At 46.5% G+C, this 21812-nt stretch overlaps 1 protein-coding gene across 1 annotated transcript in view; it reads right to left on the reverse strand.

Annotated features, from left to right (window-relative positions):
• Nucleotides 1–19460: 19460 nt before the first annotated feature.
• ABCB5 (ATP binding cassette subfamily B member 5) overlaps nucleotides 19461–21812 on the reverse strand; it is a 67230-nt gene continuing 64878 nt past the window's right edge. Inside the window, exon 27 of the mRNA XM_074986187.1 lies at nucleotides 19461–19658. Coding sequence (XP_074842288.1) covers nucleotides 19461–19658 — 198 coding nt within the window. The remainder of the gene's footprint in view (nucleotides 19659–21812) is intronic.

The raw sequence follows: 21812 nt of genomic DNA on the forward strand, positions 1-21812 counted from the left end.
CCTATTCTATAAAATATAGGCCTCACATTCTTCCAGGTTGTTGAACCCCTGCAAAAATTTAGTGAGTAAAATACATACACAGGAGGGAGAGTCCCACAGTTGCGGCACCCTGTGCATGTACCTGAAATTTGTAACTATCTATAGTATCTCCTAGCAATTGGAAAGGAGTGATAAACTGAAGAACTTGATCCTATAAATTTACAGGCATTGTAATGGGCATTTAAAATAAACTGGAAACAGGAATTATTCTAAAGAAGCTAAAATTCTAAGCAGCCTTTTTACAAATGTGACTGTTAGAGGCCCGTTTTCCATTGAAACACAACAACAGTTTGTGGCGCTTCTATTTTATGATGTTTAAACAGGATCAACTTATTTAAATGTAGCTCTATGTAGATGTAAACTTAAGTAGTTTGTATTTAAATAAAAGTTTGGGTCCCCAGGGAATATAAGAATCCTCCAAAAGGAAAGTTAAATGTTAAAGGCAAGCGGAATGTTTCTTCTGGTAACTCATAATAATGCTGCTGCAGTCTGTCACTTAAAAGGAAAGGAGGCTAACCTGACAATAAATAGTAGAGGGCTGCTGAATTTATGGAGCCAGCTTTGGGGAGTTGGGGCAGTTTTACAACAGGATCTGTAAATGACAAATCCCTCCCCACCTCCCCCAAAGGTGTGTGAGCTTTTCCCCTTGCTTAAGAGTAGACATCCCCCCTCCTTACTTTAGGTCTTTGAGAACAAAATTCCACTCTCTTTTCTTTCTCTAGCTTGATTTCCTTTTACTAAACCCATCTAGCTAAGGGCATTGAGTTGTTAGGTACAAACTGCAAATTATCCTGCGTTTAAACCGAGCGCTGAGTAGATCAAGGTAGAATTAAACTGGTTACTGACCTTCGGGTCAAACCGATGTCCATCAACTCACCTTCCAAGAGCCTTGGAATTATCACGACCGTTCTCCTTTGCTCTTTGACCTTTGAAGTCTTTTTTTTCCAGCGGCTTGTAACGACGCCTGTCAGTTCGGCCCCGCTTTCTCCTTATTCCTCCAGCTTTTCATTTTTCAGAGGAACTTTTCCGAAGGGGCGAGAGGGGAAAGCGCATGCAGCTGAGTTGGTTGGACAATGCTAGTGATTTCTGACTCTGCTTAAATGTGCTTTTTCTCTCTCCTCCCGCCAACCCCCAGGAGCCTAATACCTGAAGATAATAAATAAAGGCTTTCTGGCGCGTCTGAAGCCCGGCCTTTTTCCCCCAGTGAATGGAAAAGGGAAAATGAATGCTGGACGTTTCCTGCCATGCCTTCAAGAAGCCAGCGCTGTGAGGATGGGGATGGTGGATCTACTCAGAAATCATTCGCTAGATTTGCATGTCTATAAAACCCCTGTGTAGCTAGGTAGGTGCCCGCTGGCCTACAACTGGTGTGATCAGTTGTGTTGGGTGAGGAGGCCTTTAATGGGGCGTTGGGAAGAAATAGAGAGGACAACGTTTAGACGTGGTAACAGTGTGATGGCAGAAGATGTACTGCCGCCAGCTGAATCAGAGCCGATGAAATGCGGAAACATTTTCACTCTAACTGAAGTGGTTTGGTGTTTCCTAACACGCCTAAGAGAGCTGCATAATCAGCTGCTGTTATTGTACTCTGCCCTGTTAAAGGGACTCTTTAGGAATCAGGCCTTGTGAAATACCTACTTTGTATCTGATTGTTTTTAACTTTCTTTCTCTCTTTCTTGTTTCTTGTTTCAGGAAAGGGGTCTGTTAGCGATCCGGAAAAAATGTATTTTTAGGGAGAAACTGGTGACATTTTAGTTCTGTGACTTTTAAATGCTGTTAGGAACTATTCACTTTGCTACTTTTAAAAATTCCTTTGGATGCAGGATTGTATTTTAATAGCACATTATGTCTCGCGTCCCCCTCGGCTCAGCTGAAAAAAGAGCCCGGGAGCTCAACTGAGTGTTTTAAATGGAGTTAGGGAGTGTTTACAGCTGGGTTATGGGAACCAGAGTCTGACCCATGTAGGGAGCTCCCCAAGAGGCATAGTTGTGTTACAGGCGGGTGTTCGAAAGGTTCCTTCATGGAACCAGCCCTGGAGCAACAACTTTGTTTCTCGCCTTTATGGATGTTTAGTTCTCAGTACAGAGCAGGACGTGTCTGGCCGGAGAATCTCGGACGTGAGTGTGTGTCCGCACGTGTGTTCCTCATCCCCGCCAGAGGGCAGCCACCCGGCCTCTTCCCACTCGCCGCTGGAGCTGCCTGGGGGCGGGGGGAGACAGGCAGGGAGCAGAGAAATGTTCCAGCTCATGGCTCGGCCCCGCTCAGCATTTCAGTCAAGAGCTTTTCCCATGGAGTCTTCCCCCCTGCTCAGGACACGTGCTCGAAGCCAGCTCCCGAGGATTTCCAGCCGCTCCTACTCGACTTAAACCCTGCTACTGGGAGTGGAGCCTGGGTCGTGTGGGAGTCTCCTCTTCGCTCTGTCAGGGGTGACCCCGGGAGTACCCCAGTCCTTGTCCTTCAGTCGCAGTCGATCTTCCCCACGTTGGTCTTCCTCAGTTGCCTCTTCCTTGCAGTTCCCTTGGCGAGCTGGACGGCCGATGCTGGAGCGTGGCCTAGACCTTAAACGGGAATTCAATCCTGGTGGCTCTTTCGTGCCCCGCGTCCCCACTGGACCGCTCTGAGGCCGGCACAGGGCAAGGAGCGGACACACAGCAGCCCCTCAGTCTGGACTACCAGCCCCGGGATTTCAGACCCTTTAAGCGTCACCGGCCCCAGCTCAGCCCGGGCGCCTTAGTCTAGCCTGGCGTGGAGGAGGCGGAGGGATTCCCGGAGCGGCGGGGCTGGTCTCACCTGTCCCGCTGTGTCGCACGGCAGCGGCGCAGGGCTCGGTGGCATGTCCTCCCCCCCCAGCGCTGAGCCTTAGCCTTAGCCTCGCGCGCGGCACAAGCACTTCGCGCCCCAGGCTGGTGGAGACCGCCCGCCTTCCCCTGAGCGGGCTCCGAGCGCCCCCCTGCGCTCTCCCCTGCGCCTTGGCCGGCCCCGCTGTGCGCAGGAAGCGGCCGGGGATCTGAGGACTCTAAGCCCCGGAGTTTATTTTCCCAGCGCCTGCAGGCAGAGGAGGGTCAGGCCCGGCTCAGGCTGCGGGGGTTTCGCCCCAGCGGGGCGGCCGGAGGCAGGGCCCGCTGCTGTGCGCACCCAGGGCGCTGCGTGCACGCTGGGGGTGGGGTGGCGGGTTAGGCCCAGCGGAGAGAGTCGGTCGGCCAGGACCGGCCAGGCAGGGGCGGGCTGTGTCCTCGCGCTGGCCGCCTTCGCCCTTGACACGGCAGTAGCGGCTCGCGGACTGCCCCGCCTGAGCCTCCCTGGCCGGCCCCCTGCGCCCGGCGGGCCCACGGTGGCCTCTGCTCCTGGCTGCCCCTCGCCGCCTAGGTGAGTCGTGGGCAGCCAGCTCGCTGCCCCTGCGGAGCGGCTCCGAAGTCACCTCGCCTTTGCCAGCCCCGATCGCCCCTGGCTGGGGCAGGGGGCTGCGGGGCATCGCCCCTCCTGGCTGGCCTGCCTTCGCCGGGCCTCAGCGCCTCTGCAGCAACCGGGCGAGCGCAGCAAACAACCGCAGAGTGGTGGCCTGGAACAGCCGGGAGCCCGGGTCTCGGGTCCAGGGTCACGTCGGCTCCCAACCCTCTCCAGCGCCGGACGGGCCCGCCGGGGTGGGCAAGGGACGGCTCCCTCCAGCTGTTTCTCAGCCCGGCGTCCCCGCCCTCTGGGCGCTGGTTTGTGCGTGCGCGCGGGGCAGGCCGGGGACCAGCGCGTGTCAGCGGCGACCACGGGGCGAGCTGCTCCGATGCAGGGCGCTTTGCGGGTGGCAGTGTTGCTGGGGCAAGGTGGGGCCCAGGGGGCTGGAGGCAGGCCAGGCGGGCGAGGGATTGGTAGGGGCAGAGACGGGCTTTGGCGTCCCACGCAGATCTGGGCTGCGGGACCCCCTGGGATGACACACTTCCTGGTGGACTGTAATATTGGATCGTCCCCAGATTCAAGCCCCGTACCCAGCGTGTGTTGGGGGGTCGCGCACGCTGCAGCCTCTCTGTATGCGAGCAAAGAAGTTATCAGCAGCCCCCCAACACCCCTCCTCCACCGCCTCCGGGTTCAAGTCCCGGCAAGAATGGGTCGGACCTAGGCTTCCTCCAGGAGCCAGCCCTCCCTCCGGGCCCAGGCGCGGCCGCACGCTCTAGGCAGCCCCGGAGCCTTGCAGGGCTGCCGGCTGCAAGTGGAGGAGCTGAAATTGACACGCGCTCTCCGCTGACACCTTCTAATGGGCCCCCCGGGGACTTCAGCTGAGCGACGCTCCAGGGGCTGTGGGACCGGCGGTTCCCACCGCCCTGCCGCCAGCGGCCCCTGGCTGGGCTCGCTGCTCCGTGAGGCTGCCCAGGCAGCAGCCACAGGTGGCTTTCGCCTCTCGGTGCCTGGCGAGCCCAGCCCCTTCCCTCCCTTCCCCGCGCCGCGCCGAGGTTTCACGAGCCACTCCCCGGAGAGGAGCCAATGCTAGCGGCCGGGCGGCTCCGACCCGTCAGGCAAGGGCGAGCCAGTGGCCCACGCCTGCCCGCTGCAAGGCGGAGCGCCGGGCTGGCGGCGAAGCGAGCAGCTGCTAATGCTCATGTAGCGAGTTTTGCCCCGCCGTTGGGCAAGCGGGGGGCGGGGGGGGGGGCGAAGGAGATTTCCCTGCATCCCGGGAGGGCGGTTCGGGCTCAGCGGCTAGCGGATTGCTTTTATTTATCCTATTTATTTATTTATTCTCTGTCAAAGCTGCGGAGGAGAGAAGGGGCAAAACCAAGAAGTTCTGCGGCACCTTATAGACCAACAGCTATTTCGGAGCATAAGCTTTCGTGGGCTTGCCCACGAAAGCTTATGCTCCGAAATAGCTGTTGGTCTATAAGGTGCCGCAGAACTTCTTGTTGCTTTTAACACCGCATCTCTTCAACCCCGCACCTGGGAGGTTTAAATCCCAGCGGCACCCTGCAACCCACGGTGCCGCTGGTTATTAAACAAGTTTCTTTTGACACGAGAAGGGAAGATTATTGTCTCGAGCTAGGGATGGGCGTACTATTTTTGCTGCCTGCAATTATGCCGCACGGAATGCAGCTCGCTGTCCTCCTGGCTGCAGAAAGCGTTCTTACGTCAATGGCATAGTAGAGCTCCTTATTAAAGTCTTCCAATTCCACCAGCAACTGCTTTGAAAGATGGGGAACAATGAGGTAGTCCACATGGCTTTGATTTCTCCCAAGGTTCGAACAATGCTACTTGTTAGGCCTGTTTACATTGTGTGGGAAATTAAATCGCTCAGAGATCAACGGGGCAGCCCAGAATTTTCACACTTCACAGAGTTAACTTATTGTTGGTGGAGCAACGACTGTAGGGTTGGGCCTAGAGGGAAGAAGGAACAGCCCGCAAAGAAACTGTCTTTAGACTGCGGTTGGGTCGAGTTATCCTGAAGGATTTTGCGACCTGCTTTAGTCCATTCATGTCGAACAGTAACAGAGAGGTAGCCGTGGTAGTCTGTATTCCAACAGAACAGGAAGTGGGTCTGCCCCAGGAAAGCTCATCACTCAATAAATTATTGTTTGTCTTTGAAGTGCTACCTGACGGCAGTTTTGTTTTGTTGGTCCGTTCAGTTACACATAACCAACTCTCAGATTTTGAACTACTTCCAGGAAGATGCTTTTTTGTCCGCAGTTGCCCCCATATTCCATATTCTCCCTCTGCCTTTAACAGCCTCAGAGCTCTCAATCTCAGGTGCAACCAGTATTACTATTAGCAGTAAGTGATTTTTTAAAATAATACTGAAACCAGAGTATTTAACCAGCTGTTTTTAACCAACCCTCCTGCCTCAGAAATTAACTATAATTGCCATATCATTGTAACACCACCTCCTCCCAGACAGTGAAATATACCCTGCTTTTTCCTGTATAAACGTATTGGAAGGATAATCTCCCCTTCTTCCTTATTATTAATACACATATCAGGAGATTTTTGGAATATATATAGACAGATTTTATTGCTTTCCCCTAGTGGTTATGGCTACACTAGTGAGTTTTTTTTGACGAAAGCCGAGTTTGTCAGTGAAATGTGCCCTATGTCCACACCCCAAAGGTGTTTTGTTGACAGTCTGCTGACAAAACTCGGCACTTCTTCTGACAACCTTCTGCCTCTCCCAGATGAGGAAGAGTGCCTTTGTTCTCAGATTATCTCAACAAATATCTGTGTGGATACTCTGAGGGGCCTTCTGTCGACAGACAGGGCACCCAGGACACTAGGCAGGCCTGTCTGCTGTGCGTCTGGTTGGCTGTTCTGTTGAGAGAGTGGTTGGGCAGTCGGGCTGCTCTGTCAGCTGGTTGGATTGCTCTTTCAATCTGCTTTTGCGTTTGGCCACACTCTATTGACATAGCCATCAAGTGCAACAGTTCAAGGGGATTTGTCTTTTAGGCTATGTCTACACTAGAGTGATCTGTCGACAGAAGTTTCTGTGGAACGATATCTTCTGATAAAATTTCTGTCAACAGATTGTGGCCAGACTGCAAGTGGATCAAAGGAGCAGTCCAATCTGTCGACAGAGAGTGGCTGGACTTCCTGGCTGCTCTCTTGACAGACTGACCAACTGGAAGCACAGCAGACAGGGCTGCCGGGAGTCCTGGAAGCCCTGTCTGTCGACAGAGGACCCCTGGAAGTGTGTCCAGACACACTTTCTGCCTACAGATCTCTGTTAACAGAGGTGTTCTGCCTCATGGGGGAGTGGCAGAATGCTGTTGACAGAAGTTCTGTATTCTGTTGAGTTACAGAACGCCTTGGGAATGTGGATGATCTGTGGGTTTTGTCAATAAAATGCCAATTTTGTTGACAAAACTTGCTTGTGTAGACATAGCCTTAGGATAAATTGTTACCTAAATATGTAGTACTACATGAGAAATCACTAAGGCTACGTCTACACGATAGCCTAACCTTATTTCGAGTCAAGTTTGAAATAGGCTATTTTGGCATGTAGTAGGCTACATCGGCCGCGTCTACACGTGCACACTACTTCGAAGTAGCGGCGCCAACTTCGAAATAGCGCCCGTCATGGCTACACGTGTTGGGCACTATTTCGAAGTTGAAATCGACGTTAGGTGGCGAGACGTTGAAGTTGCTAACCCCATGAGGAGATGGGAATAGCGCCCTACTTCGAAGTTGAACGTTGAAGTAGGGCACGTGTAGATGATCCACGTCCCGCAACATCGAAATAGCAGGGTCCGCCATGGCGGCCATCAGCTGAGGGGTTGAGAGACGCTCTCTCTCGAGCCCCTGCGGGGCTCTATGGTCACCATGTGCAGCAGCCCTTAGCCCAGGGCTTCTGGCTGCTGCTGCGGCAGCTGGGGATCCATGCTGCATGCACAGGGTCTGCAACCAGTTGTCAGCTCTATTGATCTTGTGTTGTTTAGTGCAACTGTGTCTGGGAGGGGCCCTTTAAGGGAGCGGCTTGCTGTTGAGTCTGCCCTGTGACCCCATCTGCAGCTGTTCCTGGCACCCTTATTTTGATGTGTGCTACTTTGACATGTAGACGTTCCCTCGCAGCGCCTATTTCGATGTGGTGCTGCCCAATGTCAAAGTTGAACATCGACGTTGCCAGCCCTGGAGGACGTGTAGACGTTATTCATCAAAATAGACTGTTTCGATGTCGTTATATCGAAATAAGCTATTTCGATGTAGCGTGCACATGTAGACGTAGCCATCTACACTAGCCCCAAACTTCGAAATGGCCACGCAAATGGCCATTTCGAAGTTTACTAATGAAGTGCTGAAATACATATTCAGCGCTTCATTAGCATGTGGGTGGCCACGGCACTTCGAAATTGATGTTCCTCGCTGCCGCGCGGCTCGTCCAGACGGGGCTCCGTTTTGAAAGGACCCCTCCTACTTCAAAGTCCCCTTATTCCCATCTGCTCATAGGAATAAGGGGACTTTGAAGAAGGCGGGGTCATTTCGAAAAGGAGCCCAGTCTGGACGCGCTGCGCGGCAGCAAGGCGCGTCAATTTTGAAGCGCCGCAGCAGCCCGCATGCTAATGAAGCGCTGAATATGCATTTCAGTGCTTCATTTGTAAACTTCGAAATGGCCATTTGCGTGGCCATTTCGAAGTTTGGGGCACGTGTAGACACGGCCTAGGAGTGCTAGATTAACTGTTCACTAGATATGCTTACTTTGTTTCTGTAATAAGTGTATTTCCCACTGCCCCCAGTGCTTAGAGCCTTGCCTTGCACCTCTTCGTCTGTTTACATATATTGCGAGGGGCTGCATTTTTATGGCTAACTTCCTTACAGTGACAGGCAGAAAGCTTAACAGTACATACTTTCTAAATAGATTTAAAAAAATAACTAGTTTTTAGTTACGTTGAAGGCAATGGATTTATTTATGGTCACCTGTATGACTATCTCTCATGCTCTGTGCGAACACTTTTTCTTTTAGGATTCCAGAGGAATGCATGGTTGGAGGGGACATTAATAATGCAAACTTTCATTGCTTGTGCTACACCAGTTGCTCTCAATGATTCCAGATTACTGCACCCCTTTCAGGAATCTGATTTGTCTCATGTACTCCCAAGTTACATCTCTCTCAAAAATATCTTGCTTACAAAATCATACCTACAAATACAAAAAAGTCACAGCACACTACAGTGCACAAACTCTTTTATATCTAGCATTCTATCATCTGGAACTCTCAGATAACCGACATTTGAACCATAAGTAAATTTTAGTTACCTTTTCCCGTATGTACATTATAGTGAAAGTAAATAAGTAAGTAAAATAAACACAAATAAATACAGCAAATACAGTACAAGTTTACAGTGTACTGCGCTACTGTTGGTGGTAAATAAAGTACTCTGCATACATTTTTGTTTGTTTTTTAATATCTATTCTTGTTTTTCTTTGGTGTTATGTACTGCTAGCTATACATTATTATCCAGAATATTTGAATATCTGGCAGCCTCCTGGTCCCGGGGCTACCAGATATGAAAGCATTTACTGTATTTCTGAAAAATGGCTCACTTTATCATCTTTACCATAAAATTATAAATCAACTGAAATATGAGTATTGCACTTTCATTTCAATGTATACTATACAGAGCAATATGAGCAAGTCTTTGTATGAAATTTTAGTTTGCACTGACTTTGCTAGTGTTCTTTGTGGAGTTGGTTGTAAAATCAGGTAAATATCTAGATGAAGAACTGCCCCATCATGGGATGGTCCTGAACAGCTACCCTGCATCCTGTGGGCCCAGAATGACTTGAGGGATTATAGGTATGGGAGCCAGGCTTGCAGGACCAGCCACTCCACTTTCCTCTGCTATGGTGTGGGGTGTAGACGTGGGGTGTAGACTTGACATTTTCTGCTGGTGCCAGGTCCCCTGATAATCCCCCAGGTTGCATTGCTTTGGAGGAGGGAGCTTGGAGGATTGCAATAGTGGCAGGAGCAGAGGCAGGAAGTGGCCGGGAGGGGCAGGGTATGGGAGGGGCTTGAGGCAGAGTGGGGAGTTGTCCCAGACCCCGCAGTTACCTAGTGATGGAACTGTCTAGATGAGATGATGTACCCCTGGCTGAGAACCACTGCTTTGCACATCTTCAAGTGTCTTCTAAACTGCATTCTTTGGAAAGCAGTCAATGTAACCTACAGCCTCTCACAGAAGCAAGTCTAATAGGTCCAGTGCCCCCCAGTCCAGGATTGAAAGCAAGGCACTCCTATATTCTAATCCTCACCTCTGATGTTGTGTCTAATACACAGCCCATTAAAGTGAACTCAGTCTTAGTTTTCCCATCTTCAAAACCAGGGCAATATTTAGCTACTAACTTCACTTACACAGAAGTGATTAGTTAATGTTTGTGAAGTACTCTCTAGCAACATTAAAGAATCCGCCAGGAAGCACATTGGACATTTGCCAAAGGTACAAAAGCCCTGAAAATATTTTTGGAGCTTGTAAAACTTTTTTGGATGTTGGCAGCAGTCCACAGATCCAATACAAACAACTTGCCCACTCTCCTGCACACAAGTTACCTCAAAAATGCTCCTACTACACTGAACTTGATCCATAGGGCAGCTGTCAGGTATGAAATGTTTCCTGAGGTAACTTGGAGAGGCTATGTGATCTGTTAGGCATAACACCAAGGCTACGTCTACACTAGCCAAAAACTTTGAAATAGCCATGCAAATGGCCATTTCTTAGTTTACTAATGAAGTGCTGAAATACATATTCAGCGCCTCATTAGCATGCGGGCAGCCACAGCACTTCAAAATTGATGCGGCTCGCCGCCACGTGGCTCATCCAGACGGGGCTCCTTTTCAAAAGGACCCCGCCTACTTCGAAGTCCCCTTATTCCCATCTGCTCATAAGATGGGGTTTACTTTAGAAAAAGCAGCATCTACACTGGCTTTCTTCTTTCGAAAAAAGCTCTTTTGAAATTAGACTATGCAAATGAGGTACTGAATATGCAAATTCATACCTCATTTGCATTTTCGGTTTACCTCATTTGCATACCTCTTTCAAAAGAGGAATGAAAGTGTAGACACACCCTAAGGCTAGGTCTACACGTGCCCCTTCCTTTCGAAAGAGGCATGTTAATGAGAAGGTTCAAATATGCTAATGAGGCACTGCAATGAATATGCAGCACCTCATTAGCATAATGGGGGCCGCGGCGATTCGAAAGTGCGGCTTTTCGAATTGCGTGCCGCCTGTGGAGATGGGACCTTCTGAAAGGACCCCCCTCAGTTTTCGAAAGCCCTTCTTCCTAGCGGGTGATCAGAAGAAGGGCTTTCGAAAACTGGGGAGGGTCCTTTCGGAAGGTTCCATCTCCACGGGCGGTGCGTGATTCGAAAAGCTGCACTTTCGAATAGCCATGGCTGCCATTATGCTAATGAGGTGCTGCATATTCATTGCAGTGCCTCATTAGCATATTTTGAACCTGCTCGTTAACATGCCCCTCTTGAAAGGAGGGGGCACGTGTAGACCCAGCCTAAATGTACAGAGTTCTTTACTGCCTCTTTCAACGAGATTTTGGACAAATTTAAAGGCTAAAGGGTTTAGATTTACCTCAGAACTGACATTGTCTTATTTCCTCGTAGTATTCCATTTTGATTCCATTATATGGTAGGTAGAAAAATTAATTTGTTTATAATGTAACTGATGGTGTTTCACCTAAGGGGTAATGGGACAATTAAGAGAGGGTGTTAAAAAGGGAAATCTAGAAAATACTGAAGTTGGTACGTCAGCAGGTGGAGTTACTTGCAGCAGTGATATGTTTGGTGACTTTCTTTTCCTGCTTCTACAGGCTTTACTTTGTGCAGTGTTTACTTTACACTGTATATAAATTAAGCAGTATAGTTCCTGCAGGGAAAGCTGTGTGTTAAAGGCCTCAAGCAAGAAAGCAATATAACCAATTCCTTCTCATTAGTTTATTATGTTTGTACTTTTTCAGGAAGGACCTGAAAGTAGTATTGGTAACTCATGGATATATTTGCACTGCAAAAATTTAGCCACATGTTGATAGAAATGATGAGATGGGTAAATCCCTGTGCTGATATCTTACCCTAAAGACTCTTTTTAGAGCCTCCCTATAAAGTTAATCTTAACTTCCACCTAACACAAATCCAATAATTTAAATGACAAAACTGATTTCTGCTCATTTAGTGCCCTTTATAAAGGCAAACTCTGACTTCACTGGGAATTTGCTTTAGAAAAGATCAGGATGAAAATGGAGCACAAACTCATTAATTGTTTAAGTCCCGCAGCTCACAAGAGATCCAAGCTGCCAAAATGAGCAAGATGCTTGTCCGCTTCCTCCAAAGCAGTGGTTCCCAACCTTTTCACTAGTGTGGACCCCCCAGTCATCCTCCCAAACGATTTGCAGACCCACCCCAATGGGTCTGTGGACCTCAGGTTGGGAACCACTGCTCTAAAGGAAACAATTAATTTAGAAAGTGTCTGATAAATCTAGCACTCCTAGGCTACGTCTACACGTGCACGCTACATTGAAATAGTCTGTTTCGATGAATAACGTCTACACGTCCTCCAGGGCTGGCAACGTCGACATTCAACTTCGACGTTGGGCAGCACCACATCGAAATAGGCGCTGCAAGGGAACGTCTACACGCCAAAGTAGCACACATCAAAATAAGGGTGCCAGGAACAGCTGCAGACAGGGTCACAGGGCAGATTCAATAGCAAGCCGCTCCCTTAAAGGGCCCCTCCCAGACACAGTTGCACTAAACAATGCAAGATCCACAGAGCTGACAACTGGTTGCAGACCCTGTGCACGCAGCATGGATCTCCAACTGCCGCAGCAGCAGCCAGAAGCCCTGGGCTAAGGGCTGCTGCACACGATGACCATAGAGCCCCGCAGGGGCTCGAGAGAGAGCGTCTCTCAACCCCTCAGCTGATGGCCGCCATGGCGGACCCCCGCTATTTTGATGGTGTGGGACGCAGATCATCTACACGTGCCCTACTTCGACGTTCAACTTCGAAGTAGGGCGCTATTCCCATCCCCTCATGGGGTTAGCGACTTCGACGTCTCACCACCTAACGTCGATTTCAACTTCGAAATAGCGCCCAACACGTGTAGTCGTGACTGGCGCTATTTTGAAGTTGGCGCCGCTACTTCGAAGTAGCGTGCACGTGTAGACACAGCCCTAATGGAAGTTATGTATGCACTCTGAGAGGGAATATATGAAAAGCATAGCTCTCAAACTGAGGGCTACAGAAAGAACAGCAGCATCTATGGACATCTTTTGGCAAGACAGCTATACGATTATGGTCTGAACTAGGTATGCCCACCAGGATTTTTTTTTTCAAATGAACAATTTTGGGTACCCTACTTGAAACATCTGAATAGACCCTGACTTTCAGAAAGTGCAGACCACCCACGGGATGGAAGAAAAATGAAGCATTTAAATGCATCTCAAGTCAAATACATAAACACTGAGGCAACAAAATAATCAGTCTCCTCTGAAGACCTGGGGCACAGAGTGATAGCTGTGGAGCTAATATTAATGTGATACAATTGGTTAAAAGCATTGTATATTGGTTTGAAAGTACTGAGACACCTCAAATGCATTAAGACAAATTTACTTCATGTTTATAGTTAAAATATAATAGTGACCAAATTCTAACACGTACACATATAAAATTAAACAGAGGTTAATATTTGGAACCAAAAAAACTTTATAAGTATTCAATTAACTATTTTAAAATGCACATACAAACATTTTTATTGGTATATTTTCATTACAGAAATAACAAAAAGTATGCTTCTAAAAATAAAGACATCAATTTGATTCCACAGACAACTCTCACTGGTAGGTAGAATTTAATGAATTTCATCTCCAGAGATCTTTAAATATTATGAATAGTGTGAAAATACTTGCTTGGCTGGCACTTTCCCACTGGTTGTAGATTATATATATAACTAAATATGTATCTAGAAACTGCCCACATAAAAGTAACCAGGTGTTTCTTGTGATCACACCTGTATTCTGAAGATATCCAGAACTACAAACAGACCAACCAACCCCCTTCTCTTGTGCCAAGTTAGAGCACGCACGGATAACTTAACAAGTCCTGCTATGACTCTTATTGGGTTCCTCAGTCTCCCATCATTTAAATTAATTTCAGTTTAAACATTCTGCTTATTTACAAAACAGAAAAGATATAATAAATATGATTAAGAATATACAGCAACAGCGTATATGTTCACGGCATTTTTACTGCTCTTAACTGATACGTGGCAAAGTACATTTTTCGTTCCTACGTACAGACTGCTAATAGGACACATGTTTACACAGATCCTGTTTGTACACACTTTGTAATTTTATTTCTGGTAAAATTAGAAATATTCCCCAATAGTATGTAATAGCTTGGGAGTAAAATGCCATAGCTATATACCAATGGCGGCTACATACCACATCTTTCTTGCTCTGTTAAATGCCCTGCTAATCTAATATCACAATTAGAGGATTTATACAGAAACTTCTTAAACTGGTTAAACTCAGACAACTCCAGTCTACTGTTCTGTAAGTTTTAAAAGGCTTATGAGGACACAAATTCACTTTTTAAGGATGATAGATCCTAGGTGTTTATAATTGTGCATGTTATTTAAGTACAAGTATGAAGCATAAAAGTTACACAATTGGATAAAATATTGTTAGGCCCCATTCTCGACAATGGGCATAAATAGTACTAGATCGACCCTTCTTCTTTGGTTAGTAAGGGAGCTGCGTAAAGTAATTGTAACAATAATCCATAAAGAAAAGAAATACAACTCTAGTACTACCAATGCAAATAGAAAGAGTGGACAAGAAACCTGCTTTGTGGAATAGCTCTTCAGGTCATTTTCGCTGTCTGGACAAGGCCTTACATACCTTAAAATATTTTATCCTGTTTCTGGGGAATTATCTAGCACATTTGTGAGTGTGGCTGTCCATATAAGAAACCAAGGTATTAAGTTGGCCTTGTGTTGATGTTCTGCAGTGGGAATACTGTAAAGACAGAAGGCTCACGTAGGTTATTTTGGCATCTCTGTACACCTTGTTGCAGGATGAATAAGGGGCGCCTTGAAATAGTGCAGTATTTCAACATTTGGCACAGCGTAGGCAGTGCCAAATGCCACAATAGCCTATTTCGAGATTCACGTAGCCTTACCGAGGAGGAAACTCAGACACCTTCAAGCTGAATAAAGAGCAGGGCTGACTTGTGAGCATGTCAAATTTATGAAGCTGCCCCCAGCTAAAAAAAGGAGGGCTTGTGGAAATCTACATGTTTCTAATGGAAATTTGTCCAGGAAGAACTAAATTAGAAAAGCAGCAATGAAACCAAATAGATGCTTAAAGAAAAACAACATCTTTGTCCATTGCGCAAGGTCCAGCTATCGATGACTGGTACAAAGACACAGTCAATTATGGTAATAATGCCTATGTATTAGCTAAACCAGGGTACTTTTATGGCCATACAGATCTTAAAATTGTGTTGTATTTCTGAAACGAATGCGAAAATACTTTGCATTTCTCCAGTAGCTTCCTGATAAGGTTTTCAAAGCTCACTGAGTTCTGTTTTCCAAATGGGGAAACTAAGATCAAGTTCACACTAGAAAGATTTTGCTGAGACAGATCCTCCTGTCTGAACTAATACAAGTTGATAGATTCCTGGGAAGTTATTAGGACACTGAAAGTACACAGAGACTTGCTAACTTGCCAAAAGCCTCCTTGGCCAGCATAGCTGCCTCTACCTGTGTGAGTGGGAAGTACCAGCATAGCTATGCTGGTCCGGGTTGTGGATTTTTTTCTGGCTGATATAGCTATGGCCTCTAAAATTTTGCAAGGTAGTCCCTGCCTAAGGCAAAGAGGCTGAGTAATTTGCCTAAGGTCACACAGGGTGTTTGTTGGATTACCAGTATTCTGTCTCCTTCCTTTGCTCTGATCAAAGGCACATTCCCTACCTCCTCCGTAATTCCCAGACTATGGTTTTGTCTGTTTTTAACACCAAGGTAGTGCTTAAGGACCTCAGTCAGCACTGAGGTTCCCTTGTGGTTGGTACTCAGGTACACAGAGGCCCTGTCTACACTAGGGAAAAAAAAAGATGTATTTTAATGACATGATACCAGGACCACCAATTGGAGGGTGCAGAGGTGGCATCTGCTCTTGGGCCTGGCAATTCAAAAGGACCCAGGCCTCTCTGCTGTATCTGCTGCCACAATAGCAGAGGTGGTATCTGGAAGCCTTGACCCTTTAAATTGCTGCTGGAGCACACCATGCTGCAGGCAGCACTGAGGGAAGGGTGGCAGGGAAGCCATGTTCCATATGGTGCAATGGGCTGACTCTCCCCAGCCCTGCCCCTTCTGTCTGAGGTCCCTCCCCTTCTGGGAGCAAGGAGCTGCCTCCTACACCTTGCCCAAGGGCCTGGCTCTTGCGCATGATAGCAAACATTGTAAAGTTCTAGACAGGGCAAGTTGCAATTTTTTTCTCAATATCTCTGGTGGAGAGGAACACTTGGCTCATCTTGACTAGTTACATGAAAATAAAATACAACTTGCTGTGTCTACACAAAGATTTTGTAATACCCTCAATATCTCATACAAACCCTACCCTGCAGATCCTATTAACACTGCACTTTTCTTAGGGCTGACCTATTTGTGGCCCTCACTCTGAAGACTATGAAATGAGACCTGTAGGGCTGTGACAAGACAGAGAAGGGTTAGAGGTAATGAAAATATAACTCCATTTTAGGTTAGTTATTGCACAATCTAAGGCTTCCACGTCACTGAAAGTTTGTCTGCTGGGCTTTTAAGAATAAATAAAATCCATGAAGTATTTTCAATGTTTGGGCCACCACTTTACTCATTGTCTGACATGCTGGACCTAACCAGGTTACTCACAGAATCACGGGCACTTTCTCATGCTCCTCTGCTAACATCATATATGCCATCATGTGCCAACAATGCCCAGATGCTTTGTATATTGGACAGACTTCTAACTCCCTTAGACAAATGGTCAATGGGCACAAAACAGACATCAAAACACTCCAGATCCACAAACCAGTTAGTCAACATTTTAATGGAATGGGGCATTCTGTCAATGACCTCAAGGTATGTGTGTTACTGAAGAGACATTATCACACTGTTTTAGAGAGAGAAGTGGACGAGCTGACTTTTATATTCAAATTCGGCACATTAACACATGGTTTAAATCGTGATGGGAACTTCTGAGTCACTATAGGGGCTCGTCTGCATACTTGGCTCAATCTAATTCTTGATCTTCCCCCCCAACCCTCCACTCTCTGATTTGCTCAGCTTGATTCTCTTTTTCTGATTTGTCCTCCTTGCTTACTGTTTTTGGTTCTCTGTGTCTTAAATATTGAGTCTGTTCTGGTCTGGCTATGGTCTGAAGAAGTGGGTCTGTCCCACGAAAGCTCACCTGATAAACTATTTCGCTAGTCTTTAAAGTGCTACTTGACTGCTTTTTGTTTTGATAGTGTATAGACTAGCACGGCTTACTCTCTGTTACTATTGTCTGATATGATGTGATTATCACAGTATGAGAGGATCTATCTATTTATCTATGAGGAGAATGTAACAACTTTATGGCTCAGTTCAGAAAAATGCTCCATGCATGTGAAGCAGTGTGGAAAGGACTATGGCAATGCTTATGGCGGAAGCAGAAAAATGAGCATTCGATGGTGAAATAATTGATGGAGGGAAGAAGTCATAAGATAAAAGGTAAGGACTTGTCATGGATGCAGATGATTATAAATGAGTTTCCATAGTTCAGAGCTACTGCACAAATAAATAAAAAGCTATGTGTGTCTCTCTCATTACAGTTCTAATTTGTGTTGTAGATACCTCTTTGAAAACTTGTAAACTGCAATATTTAAGCCCATTACTAAATTCACAGTTTGACACTGGACAAGGATTTATCCATGAAGCAATAATTGAAGGAATTATGTTATGGGAACAAAAAAGGTAGAAGGATGCAGCCATGTCAGGCTGCCACTGGGTTATGATTAATGCTGAGGAAACTAAGAGAGATAATTCATCAACAAAGCTTTCTCCAGCCACCGTTTGTAAAGACCTAGGATAGGGGTGGGGAACTTTTTGGGTCAGGGGCCACTGACCCATAGACAAATCAGGGAGGGCACAGGAGTGGGCTGGGGACAGGTGTTCTGGGCAGGAGTAGGGTGCAGGAGCGGGTTGCAGGTGGAGGAGCTGGGCAGGAGAGGTATAGGAGATTGGGATGGGGGCTCTGGGTGTGAGGAAGGGTGCAGGAGGGTGCAGGAGTGCCGGGTCTGGAAGGGAAGGGTCTGAGTGGGGGGGTGAGGGGTCTGGGAGGGAGAGGGCAGGAGCAGGGTGGGGGTGGGGAGTCAGAGTGGGAGGGAGGGTGCAGGAGGAGTGGGAGTTTACCAATGGTTGTACTGAATTCTCTGAGGAAAATTTAAAAATCAGGGTGGATTTTTGTCTAGAAGTTATGCCCTGCTTCAAACAGAAAGTGATGCAGGGAAGTCTATGGCCTGCGTTATGATTAGCTGACAGACTCGCCAGGCCCCTGGACAAGGTATGGCGGGGGCTCTGCACTCCCGGAAGGAGGGGGGCCTTGAGTGGAAGGGGCAGTTGGCCCCCCCCATCACCCAGACAGTGTCCCCTGCGGCCTCAGTGTCATCTGTGGTGTGCTGCCTGGGGCTCTGCAGCCCTATGCTGAGCTCTGGTAGCAATTGAAATGGCCTAAGGCTCTGGCTGCTGCTACCACTACTGCAGCAGTGGTGGTATCTGGAGCCTGGGACCCATTAAATTGCCAGGCCCTGGGGCAGTTGCCTCCTTTCCCCAGCCACTGCTCCATTGTTAGGCATGATCATTGTCATGGCCCCTTCTTTCTTTCCCATCTGGGAAGATTGACAACGGTCACACAGTTATTCTTCATTACAAGAGTAGCATTACAAAATGATTTGTTATCTTGAATCAAAAAGGCCGAACTTCTAATGTACTGCTCCAAGTAAGTTGGAAATGGGCTGGTTTTGGGTGCGTCCCTCAAAATGCAAATATCTGTTGATACTAATGAAGTTTAAATTTTAATCCAAATATTTAGACTTATTTTTTGATGAAAACCTGAAAAATGTAAGAAACTGATTGTGTGTAAATTTGGTTCGGCTGAAAAGCCCCTTTTAATCAAACATGGTAAAAGATCAGATCCTTTGAGAAACAGATGTATAGACTAGCGTAAGGCTGTGTCTTCTCTGTGCTGTAGGTAAGACCATGAAGGTGTGAAGCAGAGAGCTCTCTTCCAGCGCTCTATTAACATGAAGTAGGAAATATGTAGTTCGCACCAACAATGGTCACATCAGACAGGTAGCGCCAAGTATTTCAGTGTCCTGTGCAGTTCACCCCTTCATAACCCAACCTGCAGGTCAGTGCAGAGAAACTGTGTCTTACTATCCCATCTCATTTCTGAACAGGGAAACTCATACAATAATATTTCCCTCTATGCAGGATGAAATATGTGAGTGGGATTTGCAGCTTCTTAAACTGTCTGAATATTTGTAGATTTATGGAATGGAATATTCTGTGAAGTGTCCTTCAGCCAGATTGTTTTCGAATGTTAGTATTTATATTTTACAGTATATATACAATACATGGGCTATCAGTACTGCTCTGCATTCTACAACATTCGGACAAAGGACATTTGATTATGTTAAGTCATAAGCTAGCATAGGTGGTGTGTCCATGGGTGCTCTGTGGCTGGAGCATCCACAGGGAAAAAAATATCAAAAGGCAGGAACGCTGAGCAAGTTAAACTGCTCCAAGTCCTGAGGAGCAGCTGTGTGTCTGCAGAAGAGTTGCTGGTAAATCCATAAGGTTAGGTCACGCATCCTCTGGATGCTACCTACTCTTTTTCTGACAGCTCATTTCTAAAGGAGGCCGGAGAGGCCATCTTTGTTTTACACCTGGGTTTGTGCATTTACTAAGTTAAAATATGCTTCACGCTTTGCCATTAGTTGCTGATGAGTTCCTTGCTCTATTATTTTTCCACTGTTAATAACGACAATGACATCTGCATTCTGTACTGTGGACAGCCTGTGAGCAATCACAATACAGGTCCTTCCTTTCCGGGCCTGGTCCAAGGCCTGTTGCACCACCTAGGGAAAAATATAGAAGACATGATGGTCTTTATTTTAGCACCTTTCTCAGATCTGTTGCCTCTCTAATGGCAACCTTTGGACTTGTAATTGACCACCAATGCACTTCCACCAGTGGAAGATGTAGTGTGCATAGGTCACAGTGTTTTTAGTCAATTTTAGCCAAATCTGATCTCAACAAGATGAAAGAGTGGTAGGAAAGCTGCCAATGTCTCTATGTTATACTCCAACAGTTATGGCCACAATGGGGAATTCCAGCTTTGAATTTGCCTACTGTGCCCCCATCCTTAAAGACTTGGCTATATAGGGATAGACAAGCCTGGACGTTTCAGTAAGCTAAAAAATTAATTTTTCTTGGGAGGAGAATCAGAATATAAACAGTTGTCCACCTGTGGCACAACAATTGAGGCTATGCCTACTTACACGAAGTCCCACTTAAAACATAAGCTTGGTGTAAACTTAGCACCCATATCAGCATAGAGGGAAAAAAAACCCACCCCTGTTAGAACTGTAGCTCTGCAGACAAAACCTCATGTGTAGACACAACAAGGAGGACAGAAGATGACTTTTGTCAGCCTAGCTAACCTGGGGAGGTGGTGTTCCTTCATCAGCAGAAAAACTACTTCCATTGGTATATGGTGCATCTATATGAGAGGCCTATGCTGCAGAGGGTCTGCAGTGTAGAGATAGCCATAGCTGTCAAGAAGTTTTATAGGGTGACCATAACAGTAACTTGTTTTTGTCTTACTTTTGAGGTTGGAAAACACCCCAAAACATATTAGGGACTGTGCTTCAACTGTGTTAAATGGGCAGGATAAAATACAGCTCCATAACCTAGGGAAAATGCATATTTTCACTCCACCCTGCCACTAACCAGGCAAGTGAGCACAGTTTCTCAATAGTACTTCAACATGGTTAATTCTGTGGCATAGACAGGGCCTTGGCAAAACACATGTGGAATTTCCTCCAAAAGTCAGTATGGGCAGCATGGTGTTGTTCCAAAAGTGGAAGAAGATTTTAACTATTTTCTTTCCTATTTGCCCACTAAGGCATTTAGGGCAATATTCTGTCATGACTGATCTCAATGACACTAACTGTGGAGTAAGGTGCTTTCCAGTGTGAGTCAGGGTATGCACACCTGGCCTTTACAGCATTAGCTTTTTTGGGGACCTGCTATGACTGTGCCAAGGTTGAGGGAGAATCCACAAAATGCCATGATGTTCTGGAGGATCTCACAGGATTCAGGTGGATTTCCAATGGCTTTGTGTCACACACTCTAATCTCTCTTTTCAAGCTCATTTGGAGGAGTATTGTACCCAGCTCAGTTCAAATACGTGAAATAAAGCAAGTTCAGCTGGCTACTGATGCAGAATGTACAGTCTTATTTGTATAGTTATTCTTCTAGAACAGTGTTTCTCAACCACTTTTTTAATAAAGTACCCTTTTCAAAAAAATTATAAGTACTCCCACGCGCCTCTTGTGTGCCCCTAAAGGTACGCAAGCCACCGGTCGAGAAACATGGCGCTAGGGTAATCTGAGGTCTTGAAACAAGCGCCATTCAGCCTTTCCAGATTAGTGTACCATTTTCAGGAGTCAGATTTGTTTTGCACACCACCAAGTTACACCTCACTTGAAAAGTATTTACTTACAAACCCATGCAAAAATATCACAGAAGACTACTACTGTAAACTTGCTGATTTTCTACCATCTTACTATCAAATAAATTAATTGGAAGAGAAATATTGTACTTACTTTTCAGAGTAAGGCATATGGAGCAGTAGAAACAAGTCATTGTCAGAATGAACTTTTAGATTGTACTGACTTTACTACCCTTGGTTGAGAAGCACTGTTCTAGAACGCTACTTCAAATATGCATGGTATTCGCAGACATGGCCCATAAACTACAGAAGAGCTTGACATGCTACTGTGGCCTTAAACAGTGAAATGCTGTGTTAAGTGGTAGTTAGCAGGCTTCAGCAAGCTCTATATAACAGTCTTATACCATTTCTGAGTGGCAATTCATTAGTTCATAAAATAATCTTTGGCATTGCACAGTCTGTACAAACGCAGCTGCAATTCTCTCCCTTCAAGGGAGATACTAAATAAGTGGAAAAAATTAAAAAGAATGGAGACCAGTGTGCAATAATGGCTGCG

Source organism: Carettochelys insculpta, chromosome 2 (genome assembly GCF_033958435.1).
Source record: "Carettochelys insculpta isolate YL-2023 chromosome 2, ASM3395843v1, whole genome shotgun sequence".
In the NCBI taxonomy this organism is placed as follows: Eukaryota; Metazoa; Chordata; order Testudines; family Carettochelyidae; genus Carettochelys; species Carettochelys insculpta.